The sequence below is a fragment of the Rhamphochromis longiceps genome, linkage group LG9, assembly GCF_057381845.1.
Source record: "Rhamphochromis longiceps isolate RC_006_pf linkage group LG9, R_longiceps_female_GT1.1, whole genome shotgun sequence".
NCBI lineage: Eukaryota > Metazoa > Chordata > Actinopteri > Cichliformes > Cichlidae > Rhamphochromis > Rhamphochromis longiceps.
The window spans coordinates 13,528,357-13,543,738 of NC_140565.1; the positions used below are offsets into that span (position 1 = coordinate 13,528,357).

The 15,382-nt window shown below is 41.2% G+C and overlaps 1 protein-coding gene across 1 annotated transcript in view; it reads right to left on the minus strand.

The window, feature by feature from the left end:
- Positions 1 to 13,134, minus strand: part of LOC146661870 (receptor activity-modifying protein 3) — a 39,142-nt gene extending 26,008 nt beyond the window's left edge. Inside the window, exon 1 of the mRNA XM_085418361.1 lies at positions 12,711 to 13,134. Coding sequence (XP_085274487.1) covers positions 12,711 to 12,762 — 52 coding nt within the window. The 5' untranslated portion in view covers positions 12,763 to 13,134. The remainder of the gene's footprint in view (positions 1 to 12,710) is intronic.
- Between the last annotated feature and the right edge of the window lie 2,248 nt (positions 13,135 to 15,382).

The window sequence follows — 15,382 nt, forward strand, 5'->3', positions numbered from 1 at the left end:
TAAGAGCGATGAAAAGACAAGTGAAATGCGCCCTGGCCAACCAACGATGGAGATTTGTGCACAATTAACTTGGGGTAAACAAGATTGGACAGGAGTGTGCCGGTTTAGGTCAGTGGGATGAGCAGACAACTATATGCCGAATGACTGAGAGCAACCGGCCCGGGTTGGAGTTTGACTCCCAGTCCTTTGCTGCATGTCTTCCTTCACTTTTCTGTCAGTTTTCACTGTACCTGTCCAAAAGAGAAGAAGCCCCAAAATCTTTTTTTAAAATAAGATTGGACAGAAGCACACAGCTGGAAGCATACTTGAAAGATTATATATGTATATGCTAATTATAATGGGCCTACAATAGAACCCTGAGGTACGCCCTTGAACAATAAACTAGATGTATTGATTTGCTGGCTAATCAATTCCCAACCTCCCTGCTTTAAACCAACCCAGCAAAAGATTTCAGACAAATTCACACCCGAACTCGTACAGTATTAAGTTGTTCAATTTAAAAGCTGCTTCTGGTGCTGAGTGCTGTAAAAACACAGTGAAAACCCGTTCAGTGTTTCTGTGGAAAAAAAACACTAAAGGCAGATGAGGTGAACCAAGTAAAATTTGCGTGTCTGAATAATTTTGAGTCTTATTCTTATCTACAAACACAATTTAGTATGCATGACTGAATGATGTTTGCACCCTCTCTACTCTTTGAAGAGACTTTGAAGATCTCTCACTTTTTGGCTTTTCAAGGCATGCCGCCCCCCTGTGTTCACCAGCTGCAGGAAAAACAACTAATGCAAGCTAGATCAATGAGCACATAACACTCAGAAGGAAAATGTCTGTTTAGTTTGCTGTGACTTCTAAGGAAGAAGCAAGAGGTTAGTGGATTTTTTTTTTTTAATTTTAAGATCAGAGATCTGTGAAAACAGTTATTTTCTGATTTTTCTTTAAATTATAATCAGTGTAGAAACAAATTTGGCAAAATCAAAAGTTAGTTGGGGTTGGGGGAGGGGGTAAAGCAGTAGTCCAACAGATGGTCCAAAATTAAAGCCACCTGTTTTTGGGAAATACTTCTTCCCTGTTTGGTCTTCCTTCTGTGCTAAGATCCAGGAGAGCAGCTCCTCAAACAGTGAGGTTATCGTGCCAAGGTCACCAAGACAGCTGTGGAGGTGATAGCTTTTCCTTCACTTAAATAGAAAGCTTTTTAACTACAGCAGAAGCAATCTTAAAGTGAAGGCCAGAAATGGAGCTGAGATTTGAGCAAACACTGAGGAAATGGATGGAACGGGGATTTCTGTCAAATGCTTTAAGTAACATTTGCTCCCATTATTGTTGAATGAATTCTGAGACCTTTGGATCCTTCCTATAGTCAAACAAAACTTGGGGAACAAACAGATTGAGATGATTAGTAGCCTCAAATGCAGTGCTAGCACAAGTGTTTGTGCCAAGAGGATGTTGCTACTTATCTCCAACCCTCTTTCCTGATTTAGTTTATTTTCTCTTTGACTCAGAAGGTTACCCACACATTGGTTGTTTCCCTTTGGTTTCCAGAAAGCTTCCCCCAACTACTGGCAGCGCTTTTTGACTGTGATAAAAAAAATTTAAGATACTAAAGCCAATGTGCCAGAAGTACTTCTCCTTCTTCCTGAAATTAATGCTGACCTGTTCTCAGAGCAGAAACCAGAATTTGTAATCCATTAACACTGATTTCCCTAGCCCTTTCCAGCAGTAATAACTGTGACACACAGACAGACACGCTGTCAATCATTCTTATTATCGCTGGAGCTGTGTGACCTTCTAACAGGCAGCTGGAGTGCAGTGGCAATTGTGGGGTACTGATCCAACAAAAAGGCAATGGGAGGATGTTGTTGTAATAGAAAGGCTGACCTGTTTGGGTCATGTGAAGTCACACCACAAAAAACTCCAAAAGAAAAGCTGTCCTGGTGAGTTTCTTTTGGCGCTCCATTGTGTGATCCCTGGGATAAACTGTGAGACAGTAAATCCTGTATCGATTTTGCTCAGTGCGTGCTGTGTCTGAGAAACTGGCCTTTTATAGCAGACACAGAGAGTTTATGCTCCCTACACTGTTTTTTTCATATTTCATTAATAAGTTCAGAGTACATATTTACTTGAAGTGAAAGTGCGGATTCAATTCTGTGCCAAGGTCCTTTTTTATTTGTCACTCACTCATTATACACTGCAGATTTTTCAATATTTCATTGTTAGCCTCCAAAATGCATTTTACTCTCGCCGCTGGAAATTTCACAGACGGCGTTCTGCACCGGTGGTGACCTTCGCACTAAAAGTTGACCTCGACTGGCTGATATTTTAAGTATTTCCACATTCATTTTCTGTTTAAAATTGTCCCATATGAAAACAGGGGACTGTTTTCAAACAGGTTTATTCAAGGATTTCTAATTAATTGCCTCAAGGCAACGGTCGTAGTGATTTGGTGTTATATAAATAATAAAATTGATAAAACTGAAAAAGCTGAAGCTGCTGGCCAAACATCCATAGAGTTGACAGTGATAATTGTCTGTTGGTCTGTTAATATGACATTATACACAGTTTGAGCCACATGACCTGTTTGAGCTCTAAACGTTGTAATTACATGTTCTCTTAAAGGGAACTCAGAGGTTGCCAGTATAAACTCCTAACTCAAAAAATCAGCAGATGAGACTACCTGCCATATGTCTCTTACCTTTTTCCGCTTTATGCTTCCGCTCTTCCTCGTTAATTAATAACTTGAGCAATAACTTTGTTGCAGCTAGTTTGAAAATTCTTGTTTGCAATTATGAACTCATATCCATCAAATATTGGTCACCATATTTGGAGACATCGCTCAAAGCACAACGTGGCATCTGTCAATGACAGGAGGGTTCCTGCTAAAGTAAAATAAATCTGGATTTCTCAGCAGTCAACCATTGAAGCCAGCTGCTGCTGCTGCTGCTGTTGCAGAAGGCTCAGAATTGATGAAAAGCTTCAGATGTTTATTGCAGATCTGAAAATGCCCTGGCAGACACACATGTGACTTTTTTATGGATTCAGCTTTCTTTGGAAAGCCTTTTCTTTCCCAGTCAAAGGAAATCATTTTACACCGAGAAGTGAAATTGCAAAAAATGGTGATCAGTTTCTATTCTCACTCGGCCCCCATTGGAACAAGCCTTAGGGATTTATAGTGAGGCACAGCCAGAGTGACAGACTGCTGAGTGATTATTATGCACCTACCAGCTGAAGTGCCAGGTGAGGCAAACAGAAATTAATTCAGTGACTCTGTCAAGGAGACTAAACAATAGAGATGTTGGCAGAAAAAACCACTGGGGAGTTTGAAAAGGAACAAATGAGGTAAATTTGAAGGGAGGTGATTGTTCAAATGTTGGCACCATTTCTTTCTGGATCCCAAACTGGTTTTTCATGGCTAAAATTAAACAAGAGCAAAGATTAGAAAGTAATACTGTTAGAGCCCGACCCATTTGGCTGATTTTATCGGCCAATAGCAGCTTTGCTGGTTCGGCATTTATAACAGACGTTAAATGAAAATTTAAAAATCAAAGAAGAGAATGACTGTAAAAACAAAAATATGTAAAAACACCTTTTACCACCAGAGTGCACTGAGCAACCTGTTGGAAACACATATTTGGCACAAACAGGATAACCAGCTGATCCGAGCAGATTCTGGCGAAGCGCAAACCAGTGAATAAAAACATTATAAATGTTGAGAAAATCTGTTTATGTTTATTGTATATGACAAAAACGAAAATATTGGTCAATATCTTGTAATATTAGATTTTTAAATCAACAAATATGGATATCAGTCTTAAAAATCACCTCTCTATAACTGCTTCTTCACTTCAGTACAGATTAAACCCAGGGGGGGTTTCCACTCTCCTAACGGGTCTGAACTGTTTCCCCTAACTGATGGAAACTGATGGAGTTATGGAAACTCCCATCCAAATATCCATCCATCATTTTTTCAACTTTCCGAAACTGACCCGTGATTCCCACCCACTTCAAGCCATGCCTGGACAGCACTACATGGGTGAGAAAACAAGCTAAAATGCTTCCACTCCTGGTGAGACTGTTTACAGAAGGTATAAATAATTGGTCTGACAACACAAGCTGTTTCTCTGCTCCCACCATAACCCCGTCTAGGCTTGAGAAGGAGTGTCCAGGCTGTTTCTATCAAGAGTGGAGTCTTCCCTCTGAGGGGATCTGAGGGTCAAGCAGGAGGGAGAGGAAGACGAGACTGGAGAATGAGACAGATGTGCAAGACACAGAGGAACTCTGGGTACTTGGCAAACAAAAGCAGGAAGATGAGGAGGAGAAGAGGGGGACTACTGGATGGCCAGGACGGAGACAGACAGAAATAAAATACCAGTGATGGAGAAGGGAGAAACCATGACAAGGGATTTTCCGCAGATAAATGCTCTTCTGACCCTTCCCATTATACTGTTTGTATAAATGTAGGGCACCAGCAGTTGAGGTGGTGGAGCAGCATGTTGTGGGTGAATGTGAGACACTGCAATGGGCTTCTGGGGTAACGGCTCTATATAAATGCAGTCCATTTACCATGTGGAGAGGAAAATTACAGCCAGGCTTCAACAGAAAACGGGCCCCTATGGGGGCAATCTGTCGATGAGCTATCACGGCTTGTTTGTGGGAGCGCCGAGCATTCGACATTTCTGTCTGTCGGGGAATATCTAAATGAAGCGCTTTCATTTAAAGTGGACCCACTGTGCTTTTCCTCATTTTCTGCCATATATACAGTGTGACAATTGTGGATGCTTACATTAAACAAAGTTTCAAATAGTGAGGTCAGTGAATGTACGATAAATCCACTGAGCCGAACACTGAAGCTTCAGATGGATCCAAACACGCCACCGATCGACAGGTTATCCTCCTCTTTGATATCTGTGATGTCATTTATGATGAAGATATTCTTAATAGCTTGGACAGTCTCGGTCGTTGTGTCCTTGGGCAAGACACTTCACCCGTTGCCTACTGGTGGTGGTCAGCGGGCCCGGTGGCGCCAGTGTCCGGCAGCCTCGCCTCTGTCAGTGCGCCCCAGGGTGGCTGTGGCTACAATGTAGCTGCCATCACCAGTGTGTGAATGTGTGTGTGAATGGGTGGATGACTGGATATGTAAAGCGCTTTGGGGTCCTTAGGGACTAGTAAAGCGCTATATAAATACAGGCCATTTACCATTTACCATTAATATGGTTGTCACACAGATCTGGAGTTTTTCCTTCACTCTGTCACTAAGTGCTTGCTCAGAGAGTGTCATTTGAATGTCGGAGGATTTCTCTGTATTATTAAAACTGAACTCAATGAACTGTAAATCATACAAAGTTACTGTAACAGAGTCCAAGACTAAAATAAAAGTTATGCCCAAAGTGCTGAGTTTAGCTGTTTGATTACATAAAACGTGTCCATTTAATTTTCGTACATAAGTAAAATGTTACATTTTATGGAATCTAGTCAAATGAAATGTAATCGGTTAGTAATAAACTGAGTTTATATCAAGTGCGTTTTCCTTAATGATTTTATTTTTGAGTTTATATAGTTCAGCTGCATTTTACTCAGAAGTATTGCTCCACGTGTGTTGAGGGTGAAGGATATTTTTGAGTGCAGATCTACTTCAAATGCTTTATTTTCAGCTTACATGAGCATTAAGAGTTGTGCCCTTACACAGATCATCAGTGCAAGCTGCTGGTTATGGATGGATGCTGACGGGAAGATGGATGTGATGATTAAAAAAATCTGGGAACACGCAGAAACAGCACAACTGCTCTTCTTCAATTGTAAAACCCACACTAGAATTCAGACTTCCATCTGTTTTTCCTCACTCTACAACCTCAGACAAGCATTTAATTTCAAAACTACAAAGATTCAAACAGCCTGAAGCCACTTTGTGTCTTCTTATTTGAAGAAAGACAAAACCAGCGTCACACCATCGGGACACATCAGCCACTTTCTGTCGGGTTTGAAACAAACATCAAATGGCATGGAGACGGAAAACAGTTGCATAGATACAAAGAACAAGACAAAGCTGTAAATCCAGAGGTCTGCTGAAAAAAAACCCACCTCTACTTCCCAAATAAAAGTCCAAAATTGGCTCAGTGACAAATCTGAGATCTCTGGCCCCATGATGAGATTCAAACAGGTACTCATGCTCGAGCTAACTGAGTGTTTTAAATTCAATTTTCTCTCCCCTTCAGTCAGAATGGGAAAAAAAGTTGCACTTTTTCTCAAATGTCCAAAGTTGTTGAAGGACTGCAGCAGTAAACACACACACACACAGCAGAGATCTGTGGTAAACATGTCAACTTGTCCTGGCCATTAATTAGAGCCCTTTGGCACCGTCTTTGCAGTAAGAAGCCAGCACACATGAAAGTTTGTCATGTGAAACCCAGAGTCACTCTATCACAACTTTAAATTGAGAGGCTTAGTCAGAGGCTCGGCACAGACCGGAGTGCTCTGAGGGTATTAATGAATCCAAGACCTTTAATGATCATCTTTCTTAGTGCCCGGTACCTCAGAGAGCGATGGCACGAGTGCAGGAGTCCTTCTGCAAAAGTGTTCAATTAAAAGTTAGCCGAATCAAATTCTGAATGCAAATACGGCTGGCCACTTAGCTTATAATAACCAATTGTGTATTATGAATGAATATTAATGCAGTGGACTGCTGGGTGCTGAAAACACAGGAACGTTAAGCTGACTGCTGTGAAAAATTATTCATTATATTTCCCATTTAATGTTACTTTACAAAAGAAAGCCTGACTGTTGCATGTGCTAAAGCCCCAGTGCCCACACATTACACCTGTATATGTTAGCTTTAGAAACACAACATTTAGACACATTTAGGCTCCAGCCATGCCATCTTTTCAGTGAAGCCTACCAGTGTGTGGGTTAGTGAGCAGACTATTCAGGAGTCCTCTTGTTAGCTAAAAAACAAATATTTATTAATATGTAGGAAATAGAAGGAAATTCTAGAATTTAAAATTTACTAATGCCAACTGATGCCTGAAAAGATGAATCCCATCATTGTAGAGCATGACTAAAGCAAACTGACATGAGGAGCTGAACAAGGACAGTGCAGAACTTCTACTTGAACTTTGCAATTAGATCAGTGAAATAATCTGCGTACTTCAATACCTCAGTTAAGAAACTTTAAAAAGTCTTTAGATATACTGGGAGCACACGTAAGTTTTACTGGGGATGTACAGGTCAGTGGGAAATCTGCACTGTAACTTTGTCATATCCGCAAACCCATCTGAAACCCTTAACCATAACCTACAGCCTGGCCTTGACATGCACCTCTCAAGAAATGTGACTACACATTAATTACACATAATCTCGCGTGAAAATGCCGACATTAAACGTCCTCGCTGAACTTGTGGGTTCAGAATGGGATTCAACAAATCATTACAGTGGTTACTTCTATCATTTATATACAGTCTACGACACAAATTTGTATCAAATAATTAAGGCAAATTAAACATAAAGCATGAGCTTTTCCTTCATTTTGTGTGCCAGGTTTCTATTGGCCAATCGCATCCTCATCACCGCCCGAGCGGCACAAACCATCGGGAATAACTTCAGAGGTCGTTGTCACATCCTGTCTGAAAGCCCTTTAAGGGACCGGACAGACATTAAGCAGGTCTGAACATTAAAAGCAAAGCCCTCCCCAGCATTATTAATATTAATAAACTCCTCTTTACTACAAGAAAAACTCAGCTGTGGACTCCAGTAACTCTACAAGACTCCAAATGGAAAGGTCAGAATAGGGTTTTAAAATATGTCGAACAGAATCAGAGAAATCATCATTTTCATTTCACAATCTTCTTCCTTGTCAGAAGCTGACAGATAACCCCCCCCACACACACACACACACACACACACCGCTGCAAATAAGCCACGGAGGGCTCTGTTGCAGACTTGTGTTACGCAAGCCGGGGATAATTTATTCTCCAGGTTTTGCTTCAAGTAGAAATGAAATGAGGAGGGAGATGAAGAGTTCTTGTGAGGTTTCTTGGCTCTGCGTCCACGACCGCAGATTTCTTCTCCTTTTTTTGGCCATTTTGAAACTCATTCTGATTCAAGTGGCAGCACTCGAGGGGTTTCATCAGACTTCTTTCACGTGTCCAGTTCTCACTGCACAACTGAAGCTGACTTTGATTACTTTGACTGAAATCTTTCCCTGTACATAGTTTAATGGCAGTAGCCAAAATCATCACAAATACAACAAAACTACTATAAGACAAAGTTTGATTGACCATAAAACTTTACCCAATCCCTGTTCAAGGCCCTCTTCCTCTATAACATTTCTAAACTGTCTCTTCCCTTTCTAATGTCTTAGATCTGCACGATACAACAGTTTGTGATATCATCAGCATCGCAGATCTTGCAGGCCTTGTGAATGATCCCTTCTCACAGCTGCTGCAAACCCCTTTCTGTGCTGAAGAAACCTAAACAAACAGCTTCGACACAAGCAAACAGCCATGCTTCCTTTCAGGCTCTGGTGAACTGTCCTAAAGATGTACAGTTATGGTTGGAGATAAGCTTCCTCAATCTGAACAAAACCAACAGAGAAATTATTTACTTCCAGCAATCCAGCCTGTTAGATGGGTATGACAGCTAAGACAGGCCTCTCAACGTGTTACTGCCACATGTCACTGGTGTGATTTTTCACTGTGCTTTAAAATCCGATGAACAGATTAGATCTGTTGTTAAGACAAGTGTATTTCAAAGGCTCTTCTGTAAGGTGAGGTACGCCTCCAAGCAACATGACTTTGAGAGAGTAATTCATGCTTTTATTACCTCTTGATTAGACTATTGTAATCCTTTAGATGTTGGCTCAGTTGTGACTTTGTCAACTGCATTATATAAAGAGCACTAAGGTCTACAACTAGCTGGTCTAAAATATTCCTAGATCCAAGTTTAAAAGCAGAAGCGACAGAGGCTTTTCTTGTGTCACATAAGAGCTGCTCAGTCTCTCAATCACTTTAAAACACTGTTAAAAACCAGTTTACCGGTTCTAGTTCAGCAGTCTTGTTTTATTTGATTTTTACTCTATATTTCTTGTCGGTTTAGTGACTGTAATGCGTAGTGAAAGTTTTGTACAACTTGTACAGAACAATGTGCTATAGAAATAAACTGTATGTATTTTTACTAAGTGACTGGGCGACTGAAAATATTTTGTCCTCTGTGGATAAAATGGCACATTGTCATTAAGCCTGGCTTCAGTAACTGGTGTCGGTCTATCATTACACATTCAGCTTACTTCCCATTTCCAGTCGAGCTCATTAGAGCCGGATCTGCAGGCGAGAAACCTTCCCTCTGTCCGGTCTCCAGGTAACTCTGCCCTCTTGCTGTGTAGCTGTGAAACAAGCAGCAATGATGGCTGCTGTAAATATTAGCTAATGAGCTGCTGGTTTGCAGTCCTCATATTATTTGACCTGCAGGAGCTTTTGTGCCTCAAAGAGCACATCGAGCTTTTCTTCATCTCCATTAAGCTTCAGTCCTCAATCGTGCAGTTTTTCCTGTGGGGCTGCATCATTTAGATCGGTGAGAAGGAAAACATTTCAGCATTTTTACTACATGATAACCTTTATGTTTACTTGTTTCATCTATGAATCACTAATGCACATGTAAATAGGTTTTTTGAGTGAAAAACCTTAAAGAGACAGACATGACTAATGGGTCCATCACCAACACTGCACAGTAGCCCGGACTCAGGAAGACCTCGGCATTAGACTTTGATATGAGCAGGATGAGCGGGGAGACAAAGTTCAAGCCCCTCATGGTGCATGAAACTTTAACAGGCATCTGAAAGATTAACAACACTCTGAACACGCTGTCACCGCTGTTACAGCTGAGCAGTAACAGCGACTCGTTCACGAGCAAAACTGAAAGCTTTCTCACACCATCGGTTTTCACTCAAACGTGCCCTTTCCTGAGTATAATGACGCCAGATTAACCCGGCAGAGGACTGCAGTGTCGGACAGTCTTATGACACTTCACCTGTGGGAACAGCTGGTGTGTCTCACCATTGTAACCGATATTTTTCTTAACAAATCTCATAAAAAGATGAAAACTAGCAGCGTGTTACTGTCAAGCTTGAGGCCATTCATCTCTGCTAAGGACACGGGATTATTTTTAAATTGGCTGGATCTTGTGAAAAGCATATATTTCAAAACATGTTTGTTTTTTTTTCACAACCTTGTTTTAAGGCAATACCATGATATCAAATAAGCCAGTGAGCTTTTAATAGCCACACTTAGCTTCAGAAATAAGAGGTTGGGGTTTTTTTGGTAAACGGACTGGTTCTTATATAGTGCTTTTCTACTCTGTATGTAACATGGCTCATTCATGAAAGCACATAGAGTACTTTTCTAAGTGTAAGAGCTCTCTGCCTTAAAGCCATGCACATCAAATGTTTCAGTATCTTCCCCATGTAGACTACAGAGCCAGGGATCTAACTACCAAACTTCCAACTTGCTTACCCCATTCATACTTTCTCACTGCGAAGGAAAACACCTCAGAGCTCTCCTTCTCCTGAACCACCCACAGTCTTGCAGCACCTGGTATCCCCAGGCTGTCTCCCATCCTAGTACTAACCAGGCGCAACACTGCTTAGCTTCTGGGACCAGCTTCACCATGGGGAAGCGGCTTTAATCAGAGCACATCATTTTCAAAATCAGTCAAGTCAACTCAAATCCAACAGCTGGCTTTGGCTTTTTGTGGAATATGTTGACAAGAAAACAAAAACAAGCTTAATTTTTTTTTATTCACCCCAGGGATGAAACAAATATTTCAGCCTAAGCCTGGTCTAAGCTGAGTTTGGCTTTGCTGACTGCTCCCACCCTTGATGACACTGACCAGTGGCAGTGGCATTTATTTGTTCTGTCACGTCAGTTTTGCACTAGTAAAATGTTTGAAGATAGTGTGAGCTAGAGCTGAGGGAGCCTGTAAAAACATGGTTATTGTTGGTTCCCTGTCAGTGAATGGTGAGAAAATACTGTAATGAAAATATGCTTCCTCTTTTTTTGCCTTAAGTTGCATTTTCCTTTATTCCTTATTTGCTTCAGCAGTCAGCATTAATAAAAATGACTTCTCTTGATTCCTAAACAGCAGTGAATGTCTGCCTCGTCTAGATGATAAGACAGCAGCCGCATGCATTAAAAAAAGAGCTCCATGCTATAATCTCCCAGCAGGTCTATGAATAGCATTTTAAAAGAGCTTTAAAACACATCTTCACAGCATTTTTTTCTTCGTTTCTTCTTCTTCACATGGTGCTGAAACAGAGGGGCCCCGGGGCTTTTTCCCCTCACTGTCAGAAAGTATGAATAACTGTTTACTGGGCTTAGCAGATGCCTCACAGTCAGGGGGAATCACTCTCTTTCTGCAGCACAGATGGGGACCCTCTCCTCTACTTTCGGCTGCACCCAATACGCCAGACCTCCACTAAAAGAAAACAATTGGTGGCAACTCAGTGCAGTGTGTTCGGGTTTTCTTTGAACGCACGGCATCTGCTTTCTCTCCCTAATAGGGAGCTTGATGGGAAAATCTTTTGGTGCAGACAAGAGCTGTCACAGGAAACCGCTGCTGTGCGTCCTTACATCATGGGAATATAACTTGTTGTAGCAGCATCTGCGGCTATTCCGCCATCTCTCCAGTCTGAGTGCATGCATAATAATATTTATTTTTCTTTGGCTTTTTATTGCAGCAGATCTTGTCAGAAAATGTCCATCTAAGTTTTTCTTGGCCTTACAGCCCTGACAGCTGTTACATGGCAGAGGTCCAGGGGACTGTGGGCTGAAGGTCCTGGCAAGACACTGACCACATCCTTCAGCATACAGCAAGCTTAACTGGCATTAAAATGTCATTAAAAAGAACTTTCTGCAGTGTGTTAGACACAGCTTTTTTCTTTTATCCACCTCAGGTGTACAGAGGTAGCTACTAGAAAAGAAGTCCTTAAAAATCAAAACCTGGGTATTTTCAGTGAGTGTCAAGATGGTGCCAAAACAATATAACAGCTCAATAGATCGTGGAAAGAGTCTCTGCAACTGAACTCCTCTTCATCACCGAGTCATTATGTGGATTATACCTCCCTGATTTTGATTGTTATAGGTTATAGGCTGTCAAAAGGGCTCCGTCACAACAGCAGGTTATTGAGGTTCACATTATAACTGATGGCAGCCACCACTGAGCACTCTGTCAGTACAGAGCAAAACGCAACCCATCCATCAGAACATCTACATTTGGCACCCCACGGAAACCTGATTTCATACATGATTTTATTGTACCAGAAAAAGAAATAAAAAAAAACACTGGCCCTGATATATAGGTCAGGTCTGTCCACTGGGGCATGATGCCGTGATGCAACACTGCTTATCCTCCCTTCAGTGCATGAGTTATGAGATATGATAGATGTTCCTGACACTTCCTAGAGAAGAGACTGTGTACGCTCTGCAGCTGGGCAGTGCAGAGGAGCGCATTAATATAACAGACCAACGCAGGGGTATTTGCATTTGCAGGTGTAAATGTGCAGCACGGAATCAGAGAATAGCATCCTGCTCCAGTGCGCATATATGAAGATACATGGAAAACAACTCTGGCTGCAAAGAGCTGTTTTTATGTGAAGCAATTTCTGTTACAGCTCAGACAGGATGAGGAGGAGATTTCAATGATAGTTAAATAAAAACAGTCAATCAAATACTCACTTAAAACCCCAACAACAAAAAGTTTCAGCACCGCGAACTCATTTATATCCATCACGCTGCGAGAATCCAGTCAGCCTTGAACGAAAGCTCAGCTGCAGCTCCGCGGAAATGTACATTTGAAGCGATCCATACTTGAAATTATCCCAAAAGAGCGAGTTCCTTCATGCTGTCAGAGAAGAAGGGTGTTTTTTAAGGGGGGAAGAAAAGGCGCAAGAAAAAAAAAAGAAGAAAAAGAAAGAAATTAAAAGAAAGAAATCAGATGCCAGAGCGCGATTATGGACTGTCCTCGTGATGATCGCGGAGCTTCTCTGTGCCGTCAGGAGTCAGAACTCAGGACCGTAAACCCGTCCTGCATCCTCGGGAGGGAGGGGAGGGGCGCAGTCACACCGGATCACACAGTGGTTACCAATTAATTCTCAGCAGGCGACTGGAGACATTTAAAAGTGAGACGCGGAATTGTAGTTGATATGTAAATGACATAAGGATTCATCAGGAGCAAATAAAAGCAGGTCACCTCCCCACCACCATCTCTCCAATAATAGGCCTATTCTGTATTTGAACGCATGCTCACATAATGCGGCTTAAAAGAGCTTTCATAGTCTTTTCAAATGAAATGAAATAGTCATATTTGTACGTTTTAATTATCGTGTAGCTCCGATGGTCTAAATGTTGCTCCACTTTAGGTCACAACGACCCAAACTTTCTTTCGATGAAGCAATACTGACCTCGTATGGTTTCTTTTCACACTGCACTATCAATCAGTCTGCCTGGATTAAAAACAGAAAATGATTAAAGCCTTGTGTAACATTAAGATTACGCAACAGCCGAGCGCACTCAAATTCAAATTAAACATGTCCTGATTGTGTTTGGATTTAAAGGATTTTGACGGAAAGCCCTTTTGCCTCCCCCCATTTAGTCTATTTAACAAAGTGGATCAGCCAGTTTAATTAGAATAGAGTATTGGCATTGCTCTGTAGTTAACTGTTAAGGTCTAACAGTAGCTCTGTTTTGCAAGCTTAAGGTGCAGTAAATTATTTTTTAGACTATAAAAAATAGTTATTGCACTCATAAATATAACCTGATTACTGTCTTCTAAAAAACTGATGGATTGTCTCTAAATCTATCTCTAAAATTAGAAATATCCTGTCTCAGAGTGACGACTCACGGACCGGTACCGGTCCGAGGCCCGGGGGTTGAGGACCGCTGTATTAATAGACCTCTCTGCATTGAATCATATCTGTTATTAACCTCTGTCTCTCTTCCACAGCATGTATTTGTCCTGTTTTTCTTCTCTCGCCCCAACCGGTCGCAGCAGATGGCCGCCCCTCCCTGAGCCTGGTTCTGCCGGAGGTTTCTTCCTGTTAAAAGGGAGTTTTTCCTTCCCACTGTCGCCAAAGTGCTTGCTCATAGCGGGTCATATGATTGTTGGGTTTTTCTCTGTATCTATGAAGCGCCTTGAGGCGACTTTTGTTGTGATTTGGCGCTATATAAATTGAATTGAATTGAATTGAATTGTCATAAGCTTATTATTAATCCATTGAAAATACATAGGAGTAGGCACGGTTTGTAGATGCCATGTTAAATATAGTGGTCAAAATGGATATCTGCTTACTTATGTTTTATGTATTCGGCTAGAGACTGGCGACCAATATCCTCGTTATTGTGTCATTTATAAATACACATATGTTTATCCATCTATTACTGTTACACCGTGAGCAGCTATCACTGCTGCTACGTCACTGAGAGCAACAATCATAGTCAGAATTTTGGTATTTATGAAGGAAGATTAATGCTATAACAATGATGAATTAAGTACTTGTTAATGCCTTATTAATACCCTAGTAAAGCTGAATAGTGTGACATTATTATAAACGCCTACCCAGTTTGATTTAATTCTCACATCAAATGAGAGTTTATTTGCTACGTGCCCAACAACGGTAGCTCTATTTCAAATAAAATTTGTGCTGGATAAAAGCATCTAGCAGAGGCTAACAGCTGCAAAAATATCAGTTTTGACCTACAGGAAAATGTAGGATATCCTCAACAGCTCACCTCACCGCTGCTGTCATTGGATAGAAGTGAGCTTCACTGACTCATCAACTGGGACTCCTTTCACAAAGGTTTACAGCCTCCTCCAGAGTAAATAGACGTGGGCAAATACTGCGAGCTGAGGTAAACAGCAGACTGACAACCGAACTCACTACAGATGAATGGCAGCCAGTTATTTGTCCTACAGCAACTACTGTAGATAGGATTATGCACTTGGCAGGGGTAAGAAAAAAGAACTTAGCTGACAGTGAACTACTAACATCTAATGGTGAGATTTTTCACATTGCACCTTTAATTTATGGTGAAACTGGTTCTACTCTGTTGAGGTTTTAGCCCACTAACCAGACCTTTTGCAGCTTATTTTCATATTTTGCTTTTGGTTTTACGTTGATTGACACCAGTAAATTTACATTTTCACTTTGATCCTTGTACAAACAACAACCTCCTGCATTCCTTCTCACATGGGCAACAAAATGTTGCAACAATAGTGTGGCAGAGCAGGAAGATGGTGCTGTTATCCATGCAGAAACTGTTTCTGGCAGTTGGTGTGAAAGCTGTGAGCCTGAAAGGACGAACAATGAATCAACAAAAAACCAGAAAAGCCACATGTGAAATGATTTTGC